Source organism: Bombus pyrosoma, linkage group LG11 (genome assembly GCF_014825855.1).
Source record: "Bombus pyrosoma isolate SC7728 linkage group LG11, ASM1482585v1, whole genome shotgun sequence".
Classification (NCBI taxonomy): domain Eukaryota; kingdom Metazoa; phylum Arthropoda; class Insecta; order Hymenoptera; family Apidae; genus Bombus; species Bombus pyrosoma.
This window is the reverse complement of record NC_057780.1, coordinates 7,822,740-7,835,549: the sequence shown is the minus strand read 5'-3', so window position 1 is coordinate 7,835,549 and position 12,810 is coordinate 7,822,740. Positions and strand designations below refer to the sequence as shown.

Here is a 12,810-nt window from a genome sequence, read left to right as displayed (position 1 = left end):
TTCGATTGAGACGTATATTCCGCGATGCGTCCAGTATAAACGTCTCTACCGTCTCTGCCGACCATTTCAACGTCGATTTGATTTGAAGAAATTTTTTCATTTTGATTTCGCTTCTTGCACGCTTTGCACATTCGTGGTACAACCCGCAGCAGGTGAAAATAAGTCGAAAATGTGGCTTTGTTTCGAAAAAGTCGGCTTTGAATCTTCTCCGAGTACGCATGCACTTGACTATGTCGCGGTTAAACGAATAACGATCGCTCTATGATAGAAATTTTCTTTGCTTTTGAAACAACAGGCAAGTCACGATCGGAATTCAAAATCTTGAGGTTTTTAATTGGAAGATTTATGTAATACAAGGCTACTGTATATATATATATTTTTTTTTTCCGATTGTACCATGATTTCGGAACACCCTATATTACACGTGAGCTCCGATCATATTCTTTTATTAGTTGAAAATACGTGAAGCTTGCTTCGGCGAAAGCAGGTGAATTTTCCACGATGGAATATCTTCTAAAAATAAAAGTCTCCGAGGAAGAGATTAAATCTCGATTGCCTACGACGACTTGGTTATTCCCATGCGTGTCACGATGGAAAACTCCCAAGCTTTTCCACAAGCCGAAATCGCTCCTCCCCTGGTACGTATCTTTCTCGCCGCGACAATAAACGAAAAAGTAAAAACTACGACGGCAAAAACTATGTGTCGTCGGTATGGTGAAGCGTAAGGGAGCGACGACTCGATCGATGGACCATTTCCACGCTTCCCTTTCTGGTAGCTGCGAAGATCAACGACCCGGAAGATTAGAAAATCAGGTTAAGACATCATCGTCGTTCCAACTTGCAATAAAAAGCGGCAAAGAAAAAACGTATAGTATAAGCGAGAGAAAGCAGAGAAGAAATTATTCAAACATAGTTGGACACCAAGCAAATCGATTCCAACCATATAACACGTTAATAAAACAGCTGACGGCTTTATCGTCGCCGTAAAAAGCGGCATCGTTGGTATTTCCTGACCATCAACGAGCCCGTTACTGTCGTCGAGCGTTTTAATCATCCATTCGCTTCGTTCCTCCTAACCGACCGACATTTTCATAGAAAAACAAATACGAGGCGAACGAGATAAACGGATCCTCTCTCGAGTCCCACGTATCGAAGATGCGGGTGGAGAGGTGAAGATGGTGGACAGGGAAGGAAGCGAAGGAAGCGTCCAAAGGATCTCTTTGATTCCATTATTGCTCGCCTAATTGGATTCCACCGCGCGATCGCGGCCTGCAACGTCTATAAACCCGCGGCCGACCAAACCAATTTGGGCATTCCTACGGATACGTGGCCGGTGGATCCGTCGCCGATCTATAGATCACTCGACCCGGCTACCTGATGGCTCGCCAGCCTAAATTTTCGGCCGATCTCTGATCGTGCAAAAGCCGTCTCGGTATTCCGGCTCCTTCGCTGCTAGGCAGAAACTCAATTTTCGAGGGTGGCATCGGTTCAGGGGTTTCATTTCGTTCTATCGATATTTGTCGCGACCCGGTATATCGTTATTTTAGGCGTCTGTGTTTTTCAAGAGTCGATTTAAATCGAACAATCGAGTTATTAGGTCGTCCGAAAAGATTCTTTCGTTTTATGAGGAAATAATAGACGCACAGTGTTTTTTCCTTTATATTATTTTGTCGAATTACGTACGATCCATTTCGTTCTGTCGAGATAAACACGGCGACATTTCACAGACTTGGTGTCACGTTTGTACGAATGTGCACTGTTGTAAAAAACACGTTTGCGAAAGAAAGACACTTTCCGGACAACCCATATTCAGCAACTTATCGCGCGTGGGCAGTAAAATTTCGTCCAACGGTTCGGTAAAACGCTTCAGTCGAGTAAATTCGTTTCGTTCAATTTTTCTAGTCGAGTAGGCTTTCCCAAACCATTCGCTGTTAACTGGCTGAACCTGTAGTTCAACTCTACCAATTCCTACGCAGTGATAGCTTGCAAGACACTTTCCATACACTAAATCGTTTAACAGTAAGTGGCTACCGTTACTTGTCTCAATTAATTGGACGTGCTCCAAAGAGCCTAGAGAATAGGTAGTTTGTCTTCGATTTAAAAATTGTTATGCTCGATCGGCAACTATGCCGTTAGAGTCGCTCGCATAATTATATTCCCCAGTTTCTTTTAATATTCCGTACGTTTTAATGGTTCTTTTACTTTGTTACATATTCCATATTTTGTACGTTTGTAGAGAGACAACAACGTTTCGAAATCAAGGATTTTGTTTCGCAAAAGAAAACACTCGAAATGTTTGCAAATTTTCCGCAGTAGCTTCTTTACCTTCCTTGTATCGATACAAAAAGAATACAAAAAGTAACATCGTTGCTGGAACAAGATCGGTAGAGCGCAAAAGAGTCGATTCTATCTACGAGGATTTTATCGTTTTCCCTCTTTGAATAAGAACAAATCGAATTAGAATTTAGCAGACCTGTTAATCAACTACGACAAGGAAACTCTATCGAAAAACTTGGTTTATTAACCCCAGACAAAATGTAACTGGACGTTTCCAAAAGCACAGGTTCCAGTTTTATTAATCTCTCTTCCCCTGAAACTCACTTTCACCGAAAAAGACCAGTTCGAGCACTAGAAACGCGAGTGCCGAGCATGATTAATCGCGTCTCTCGACAAATAAACCTGTTCAACCTGCAGAGATGCAAAAGAAACTCGAAAAACGTGTTTTAATCGGTATCACGAGGAAACTGTCGAAATCACTACAACGTTGATTACACGCCATGATTCGGAGGAATGCCACGTAAATGTTGCAAGAAAGTGAAAATTAAAAAGCACACAAAGTTTTTATTCTTTTACGGAATCGTAAGCGTTGTAAATTGAAATCGATTATCAACCAATGCAGTTCGTACTATCGATTTTAATCGTCGTTCGCGACTATTCCTTTACTCGTTAATGTGAAATCTTTCATGTCAATCGTAACAACGATATTTATTATATCTTGTTACAATCTTGCTATAGCCCGATGGTAAATCTAAATCGTTTGTCGACCAATTTAATTCGTATTCGTTCAAATGAACAGTCGCTCGCGAGTATTTCTCTGCTTCACCGACGTGAAACGTTTAATACCAATCGCAACAGTGATACGCAAAGCGCGAATGCTCGTACATTTATGGAAAGTTGAAAAATGCATGGAATACACATAATATGGGAAAATACGGCGCTGCAAAAGATATTCGCAAGATCGTTGCCTGTATCCTATCGTTTACGTGCTAATTAATTAGATTCAAGTATCAGGTTTAATAACATCAGATGATATTATTAAAGTTAAAGTAGACAGATCTATATAATTATGTCCGTATCTACATAAAAATCAACATTAATTCTGGCGAAAATACCTACATATATCAAGTTGTCCAAAAAGTTTCTTTCGTTTTATGCGCAATGTTTTCTGTTTTATATTATTTGTCGAATTATATACCGTTGCAAAAAACACGTTTGCGAAAGAAAGACACTTTCCGGACAACCTAGCATATGAAACATTTTGATATTACGAGAACGAAAAGTTACAATATCGCGAGGATTTCTTAATGAAGTTGCATCTTGACGAAAATAAGCCGACATTCGTAAGAAGCGGTAGCAGAACGAATACGAAACACAGAATCGAGTTGCCGCGGGTGCGTGCGTGCACGTGGGTGGCAATCAGCTTGTGCAGGCCCATTGTGAACGCACGTTCGTCGTTAATTAAGACCCATCTCCGCGAGATCCAGCTGAACCAGTGGACGACTCGGACGGACGGCCAATGAAAGGGAAAAATCACCGAGATTCCTTCTTTATCGCGACATCTTCGCGGAATCGATCGATCTTCCTTCGATCAATAGAATTCAAACCGAACTACTCGTAAATTTCATTCTTCCTCCTTTTTCTTCTTTTTTTTCTTTTTATATTAATATTAGCTTTGCGACTTTGCGAGCGTTTAGAAAAATCGAATCGAATCGAATGAAATTTTCACACTCGTGACCAGGCTCGACTTTAATTTGCGTAGGAAATTTGTGCAAGATCGCACGGAATGCACACAATGCGTATAATGTCCAAAGTATAGTGCTTTCTACGACGTTTGGTAGGTAAAACAATTTTTTACCGGCGTTCTACATTTTTAATTACATTCTGAAATAATATGAGTTTGCTTAAAAATCCACGGTCTACTTGCGGCAACGCTGGTAACTCTGATCCTCTGCGATGCTCGCGATGGAGATTTCAGAGAGCGAGTTTGAAACGCTCGCCAGCGAAACGTAATTTTAATAATTAAGTTCCCTCGACCAATTATTGTCACGACTGATTATCGAGATTATATTCTTTCGTTATTCGTGCAGTTATTTTAACGCTTTCGATCGTTTCGTCGGCGCATTAACGATAATGTCGGCGCAGCGAGTTTTTTCGCGGTTAATGCTAAGAGCCAGAATGTCCAAGGACTTTGCCGTTACTTTGCATGAAATGATAATAGCTCGATAACGATAATATACTGTGGAAATGGATAACCATCGTGATACAACTATATCGAAATCTTTCTGATTTCCGAGAAACACAGAAGACGAAGACGCGTCTTATGAAACGAACAGTAACGTTAATAGAAAATGAAATTGTAGGGTTAATTGCCTGTCATCTGGAGATCCCTGTAATCCCGAAGAGAAGAAGAATGTTTGCATTCAATGACATCCGATGCAATTAACGATGCAATTCGATGCACGATACTTGAAAGAAAATTAATTAGAATGGCTGGTTTTTGAGTAACCTGGAAGTAGAATAGAAGAGAATAGTTATCGCGGTGACATTGTCGGAGGGAAGAAACGCGCGAAAGAAGTAGCCGCGATGGTGGTGGTTCGAAGAACCCGTAAAGGTGATTTGTTCGGCTATTAACGAAACGAGGATGGCACGGACGTTAATGGAAAATTATCGACAGTTAGGAGGCTCGATGCACCGTTACGACTGCCGAACGTCGTAAATAACAGTCGGTTATACGCTTGAAAATACCTTAGAGGCGTGTTAGTTTCTTGCTGCGTACCGAGTCAGCTTTAACCCGATACAATGCGTCCAGCGATTTCCAACATTTTTCAACCAATTGAACCTCTTTGAAACGCATATCTCTTCCCTTTATCGTTTCCTAGCGAACCAGCGGGAGAAGATTTCCCTAACTTCTAACTCTGTTCAGAGAGGAGCATGTTCGTGCCTTCTTTGACAAAGAGAAAATAAAATTAGCGTGGCGAAAGCTCTACAAAATATCATATCCCTTGCTCGAAAGAAAAGAAAAGAAGAATAGGACAACGTCGGCTCTGAAAGATATTTCGCCCCTTCCTTCGCAGAAGCGAACGATCTCATTCTCTCGTTGATAGGAAGGAAAAAGGGAAATTAGGACAACGAGAGTTCTGCTGGTGCCGAGAAATGAAATTCTCTATCCATCCATACCGACGAGTAAGGGAAAAGAAGAAGAACGTCGAGTGCGCTGGTGATCCCGATCTTGGTAAACGCGAAACACGAAATTTCCCATTTCCATGAAAAACGGAGATGCGATGTGAACCGAAGGAGATTCGACTATCGACGATCCGGACCTTCTCGTTGGACGCGTGGAACGAAACATTCCAACGTTGTGAAAAAGAGGTGGAAAAGAATGGAGAATTGGTACATCGAAGGGTCTTCAATCGGTGACTGAGACAACCGGCCAGCAAATAAGAAGGAAAGGAGAAAATAAGAGAGAATGGGAGAGAAGAAAAGAGAGGCAGAGAACAGTGGCAACGTCCCTGAATGAGAAAGCGGTTCGATGCACTTGCACCGTTCTCTCTCCTCCTCCTCCTCCTCCGCTTCTCTACTCCGCCTTCTGTGCGGACGTGTTGCAACACGAAGGGAACCAGTGTACAGGAGGCGCAGGATAATGCCAGGACCGTGTATGCTACGTGGACAAGAAGAGGGAAACGCGGCCAGGGAAGATCGCAGCGATTCGAAAGCCCTCCCAGGTGCCGGGCTTTTTGCCAGTTTCATTCGTCTGCCGCTTCGATTTTCTTCCTCCTACCTGCATGTCCGTCTATCCGAATGTCTCTTCTTCCTCCGTTCTTCTGTGGGAGGAGGATATTGGAACCGGGGGAATATCATCTATAGAAACGCTGGAAAAAACGCCACACGATGTCTGCAGAGATTGCGTTTCTTTGGCGTTTCGGTTTGTCGATTGACGTGTGCTTGATTGTTTCGCCGTTAATGGACACTGGGTAGGTTTTTTAACCCCCTAATGTACAATTTTTCTCGCCCTCGTCGTTCAAAGATGTACGACTTTTGTTTCAGCGAAATCGCTTCTTCATATTAATACAAATATATTTCTCGATGTTTGCTACAAATATGTTTGTTCGTAGTTCTGACGCTGTATCTTTTTGTATTTTTAATGCAATACGGGCGAAACGCAATTAACGTGTTGAAAGCTATACGAGCTAATGAAGAATTCAAAGAATCGATGGAGAAAGTAAAGAAACTCGCAAGGAAGCGAGTAAACGAACAATCGAAAGTGCAAGCACGTGTACGATATAAACAAGTAGGCTGAAGTTATTGTATCGGTGTTAAAAATAGAACATGCGCGAAGAACAAACGTTTTGAGAATGTAATCGAGTAACTAGAGAAGCGATCAATGTCACATCGCTGCAAACGAAGTTGCCATAGTCCGTGGTTGTCCCAGACTATCTTAATCGTGCCATCGCGACACGTGTCCGATCGATAAATCGCCAACTCCGCCTCCACCACGCGCCAAGTTCCGTCAATTGCAAATCGACGAGAGAAATTTTTTCACCATCGAGACTCCCTCTTTTCCATCTAAACCATCTCGAAGGGACGTATCCTTCGTCATCGTACGATGAAACGTGCTCGTCGATCGAAACGAGCGTAAAGTACTGTGACGTGCACGTGAAAGAAATCTGGCACGGAGGAAAATGACGAGCGAAGCGCATCGATTATCCGTGATTTCTGAAACGATTCGATCTGTCAAACTACAGAGTCTCGAAACCGCTACGAGTCATTCCACTTAAGCGGGCAACGACGAGCAATCAGGATGGTTGAACGCGACGTCGCGCGGCTATCCGCGTTATTATCAATAAGTTCGTCTCGAGAAGCAATTCGAGCTCAACTCTGACGACGTTTATGTCGCGGACCCTCGTCAATCATTATTTACCGGCGGCTAACACTGCCCCGTTGTTTGCCTTCGATTCCTCTCTACTTCGCGAATCAGACTCCAGACAACGAGCTGCTGTCTTGTCTGCGATTGGCGAAAGAAATAAATGTCTCGTTGGAAAGAATCGACGAAATAAAATACTCTGATACGCAGATACATCGCCGGCTATAAATATTTAGACACGTCGTGACGTTAACCTAAATCGAACAATAATAGAAATCATAATGGAAATTGCTGTATTTCCACTGCTTCTGCTTTTTCGTTATTTCGTCGTTGTTGGAATACCACGATGTTACACACATAGATACAAATAATCTTATACAGACACCTACACAGGCATTTGAACAGGACACTTACACAGATCATACTCACTGCTGTATAGAGAGTGGGGTTCAAAATCTTTAAGGGACCATGGGTCACTACCTACAGCCAGTCTGAGAGTAACTGGCCAGCTGTCAACAATCCATAAATTCTTTACTTGCATACTTTGTTAATTATACCATATCACTCTCATATATTTTAAAAACATTTGGTTCTGTAATTTTGTTTAATAAATATCACCTAATATTATTTCAACATAAACATTGTGTCTTCCAGAGATTATTTATGTTAACTTCAAGATTAAATTCTAAGAGTCGTTAATCTGTAAATTCATTGGTATCCCGTGCGTGTCTTGTAACATGGAATACCAAATAAAGTAAAATTCGTTGGAGTTTTGCAATGATTGAAACGAGTAGGTGCGATAATATTTATGGCCGACAGCGTGCATAGTGTGTCATCGCGATGGCGATAGATAGCGGATTTTGAATTTTTCCTGCCGTCTCGTCGTTAATTCTCACAGCGTGTATTCCTCTGCGCACTTTTTTCAACGCTTTCGCAATTGGTGTCACGTAACTTTGACCAGCAGTAATTACGATGTAGTAATTGCAAAGAGTACAAGTCGCGAAATCATTGCGAAATTAAACAGCAGTTTGCGGAACGGCGAGAAAAAGTAGAGGTGCGTTATGAATGCTTCGAGAACATAAACTTAAAGGGAAACGCGACAGAATCGAAGGTCGTGCAAGTTTTAAGAATTCGAAAAATCGAGAGAAATACGTAACACTCTCTCGTACCAAAATAGGAATCCTGAGTCTCTCCAATTTCCTTTTTCTCTTTTCGATAACGCCACGTGAATCGACGATCGACGATGGATTATCGACAGGTAAAACATGTTCGAGGAATTCGCGAGTGACATCGATCGTAACAAACGGAAGATTGGAGAATATTTTTGATGAAGTATATTTCTAAGTGAAACGATAGAAACTTACCCGGCAACCGGAGTCATTTTCATCGCGAGCGCCCTGCTGATGCAAAATCCGGCGCCGCCCGTAGCGAACCAGAATTTCACCTTTTGCTGGAACAGAGAAGCCACATCATTCGCGTTAGTTGATCACGGAAAAGATACTAATGCTTAAAAATTCAAGATCGTGATCGATCGCCGCGAGACAGCCGATCGATCGTTGCCACCGACCGATAATCGTGGATGACTTATCGGATTGGGGCCACGATCGATTACACCTCGACGTATCGATACGCGTTCCTGCTTTGGGACAAATTATGGTCAAGCTATATGCTAACGGTTACGACCCGAGATCTTTGATTGGAATTGATTGACGTACGATCAAGAAATAAATTTTGTTTTTTTTTTTTCGCGTGGACAAAAGGTTGAGGCGAGGTGACAGGTACGATCGGAGCATCCGATTATCTTTCACATTTCTTCCATAGGAATTATCGATAAAATAAATTTTTAAACGATGAATTTCGACGTTCCTCGGTGAGTCAGGATTTTTTAACATTCCTACTGCTCATATTTTAGAATTCTTGATCGTACATAGAATTTTTATGCATTTAGGGGAAATTCCAAGACGCAAAAGTGCACGAAACGTATAAGATAAAAATAAATAAATTATTAATTAGCTTAGCAGGTAAGGCAAATTTCAATGTCGCTTTTTTTTTGATCGCGTATCCGCAGCCTAATTATCAATTTCTCGATACAGACATGAAAATAGCAAGTCGTCTCCTTTGGTGAATATTTGTTTTCGTAATGGGAAGAATCTTTCGCTCGAGACGATAGAAGGGCGCAGCTTCGCGAAGGTGAAAGAAAAAGAAGAAGAATCGGTTCGATCGAAGTTTGCGAAATTGTCAACGGAAGAGCGGGACGAAAAGGAAGAGGCAAGGGAAGCGATGAAAGGTGTTTTCGATCGGGCACCTCCCAACGACCTGGAAAATCGTCGCAAGAAAACCTGGCGTATACTGTGGCCACGTGTCGAATAGACCTCGACTATTCTGCGCACCAAAGCCGCTCCGATTTCTATCTCTGTCGCGATAAATCGTAAAAATTAAAAGAACGTACATTTCGTATATATTTAATGGATATTTAATTTTTGAGAAACTAAGCAGAGTTGATCAACTTCCCTTCCATGTACGAGCCATATTCTTAGAGTCGATAAATTAGAACGTAAAGGAACGCGATGGCGTTGCGAACTTCTCAAATATTTACTTTGAAACTCACGATTATTCGTGTCAGCCGCTTGCGACAAATAAATTGATGAATACAAATCGCTTGTTTGTTACGGAAGTTAGACGTTATCCGCGTAATTAGATAGTAAAATTGAAAACTTTACGAACAGCGGAGAGGATCGATCTGGCTGTTGAACTCGATGCTATAGCTCGATCGTAGGAAACGACGTCTAAAGAAAATTTGAATCAAATTCGAAAAATCTAATACTAAGCAGGTAAATTTACGAATGTAAATCGCTCCTTTCTTCTTATTCTTTTTTCTCCTTTCTTTTTATTTCACGCGACTAGATAACAAAGTCGGAATAACAATAGAACTAAAGTTGATCAATTTAGTTTCTAAACACGTAGGTTTACATCGTTGGAAATAACACTCGCAATGAATTTTAATTAAATCTCGAAAACGATCTACGATATACATACGTATCAAAAGTTTTATTCGAAAAGCAGAAAGAAACTTCACAAGTATTATATAACTTTTTTCTTCGAATTTATTTCTTCGAATTCCTATCGACATATAGCAAAGCGAAAAATAGACAAGACGTTTTTTTTCGGATTGCTTAAGAACGTACTCGCGAGAAATCGCGAGGAAATCGAGCGTGTCGAGGCGATCTCCTCGCGATCATAGCCGCAGGCCATTAAAGCCAGACTCCTAGGAGTCCTGGACTCTCTACTATCCATGCCAGCGATACTATCTCGCCGCCGGTCTAGAACTCGTGCTCCTTTCCTCATAGGCTAGGCGTGGTACATGACGAACAACCGTGAACCGAGGCATGCTGCACGTGCGTACCTACCAATGAAACCGGTCTCCCGATGCTCAAAAAACCCGACAATACTCCCGTACACCGTTTAGTGCGCGGGTCGCCCGGCTAGAGCTATGAATATTCGCCGGCAGAAACAATCGGATGAAAATTGTTCGCTAAAAGCTACAACGGTCGTTCCTCGAGCGACTAACTAGAACGGAGGACTCGTAATAATTCGAATAGACTTTGAATAGAATTTGAATCTAATAATTCCAAGTACTTCGATTCTTCTCAAGGCGCTTCTGCTCGAAGGAAATCGCGAACAAAATAGCGAAAATTCGTAGGTTTTGCAAAAGATTTCAAAGATTTTTCTGCGGATTATTTGGAATTAATGATGGCGTGTCGTTGTAGGTTTTCGCTAGAAGTCAAATCGTAGATTTTTAAACAGAAAGAAGCGCGCGGGAAATGTCTGCATTTCTGTCTGCGATCTCGCACGAAGAATCGACGAAATTCCACGTCAACTTGGAACAGCTGCTACGAAATTTCTATCTAAAACTTGACCGACTCGTACAAGGTTTCTGCAAAAGTTGAAGCTTCTCAGAAAGTAAAGAAAAAATCGGTCGTTCGGCAATTTCCAGCGATATCCAATGAAATCTCAAAAGAGCGTGTTCCAGCGGGTTGACAAACCTCGAGAGACTGCAAAAGCTGAGTTTAATATGGCGGGCGGTTATAATCTGCGGCATAATTTTCGCAAATGCCCCAAGGAACGTCGATCGAACGTAAGCCCGTGGTGGATGTTAATTACTCGTTGGTCGGATAACGGCGGCGCGAATAAAGCATCGGATCGGTTCGGTGGTCAGGTGAATCGGCTGTGCCAATAGCCATCGTATGACAAGGCGGAGGAAACGGATGGGACTTCACGGACCCATTAGATATACACCGGCGATTGGACAGACCCGATAACATCCTTCCCCCCGCGATCTGCCCTTTCTTTCTTCCTTTCGGGATCCCATTTGAATAACAGGAGGAGAAAGAAGTCACGAGAACCCGTGAAGACTCGCGTGGAATCTCGGGGTCAAGTCGCCACCGAACGCGCAGTACCGAAGCTAACACGGACCATTCTTCCCTTTGTTTTCTCTTATTTAACGTGCTGGTACCGGAGGTTAGCTTTGGGTTAACTTTCAGTTAGGTTCGAGCGTACAGGTTGTCGAATTATCTTCAACCCTCGAACGTTCGAGCTTTCGTATCTTCAAGCTTTCCGCTGCGTTCGTCATCGAACCAATACTCGCGTGCTTTTACGCTATTTCGTCGTTTCGATACTTTAGCAACAACGAACTAATACAACGATATGTTTATACACGAGGTGGTTCATAAGTCGTCTTCCCATTTAAAAGTTGCATCGCTTTTCCTTTATTACACGTCGAAAGGTAAATTTTCGCTTCGGATTTATGGATTATCCCCGGCTCGTCGTGACAATTACAGATCTGGCCGATTTACATTTTACGGCGTACGGTCTGGAGAGTGAAAGGGTTGAAATGTTCGCGGGAATAAATATTAATGCAAAGGTTAATAAATATGAAAATGCAAGGAACGTTTCTTCGATTGGAAAGTGGAACACGGTCGTTAATTTCCGAAGAACCGATTCATTCGGTCGATTTCCATTATCTCGTTCCAGGTTAATCACTGACCGCGTTCGTGTCTGTCATTCGAGCCAGTTTTTGCTCGCGAGCTGATCGAACTACGCGACACGACGCAAGGTGATTGGAAATTGGCTAATTAAAGCCAGCTTTTACGCCGACCGAGTATAAACTGTTATGCGTTACTCGAAGATGGATGATGTTATTAGCATACAGGATGGAGCTATCGCCTTGACGGTTTCAGTAATGGTTTTCTTCATACAGTGTCGTGTTCCCTCACTCGTCGCATAAATTCCGAGATCCATCGATTCCGCCCGGAGTTAATGAAGGAAACGACCGACACTCGACGATACTCGCTGATACAATTCAACGATAATTTTATCCTTTACGATAATTAGCTCTCGCTAAAATTCCGTTTGTTCGAGGCAGAAAGTTCCGGTAAATGTCGAATTAAACGAACTCTCGCTCGTTGGATCCACCACTTACGCATTTGAACGTGAATTCCAAAAAAGTATATAAATTATTACTTGCCCAACAAGTTCATAGAATAAATGAAATTTTACTTCAACGGGAATTAACGTACTCTGAGTTGTCCAGAAACCTGAACCAACCCCATACGCCGATGAACCTTATAAACCAGAATCCATAGAAATCTTATCTTGCGATAAATAAATTT

The 12,810-nt window shown here is 42.1% G+C and overlaps 1 protein-coding gene across 3 annotated transcripts in view; it reads right to left on the bottom strand.

The window, feature by feature from the left end:
• The window catches only part of LOC122572420 (fringe glycosyltransferase), a 118,153-nt gene that overhangs the window by 18,287 nt on the left and 87,056 nt on the right, over nucleotides 1-12,810 (bottom strand). For all 3 annotated transcript variants that reach the window (XM_043737362.1, XM_043737361.1, XM_043737360.1), the window contains one exon: nucleotides 8,506-8,591. In XM_043737362.1, the coding sequence (XP_043593297.1) occupies nucleotides 8,506-8,591 (86 nt within the window). The remainder of the gene's footprint in view (nucleotides 1-8,505; nucleotides 8,592-12,810) is intronic.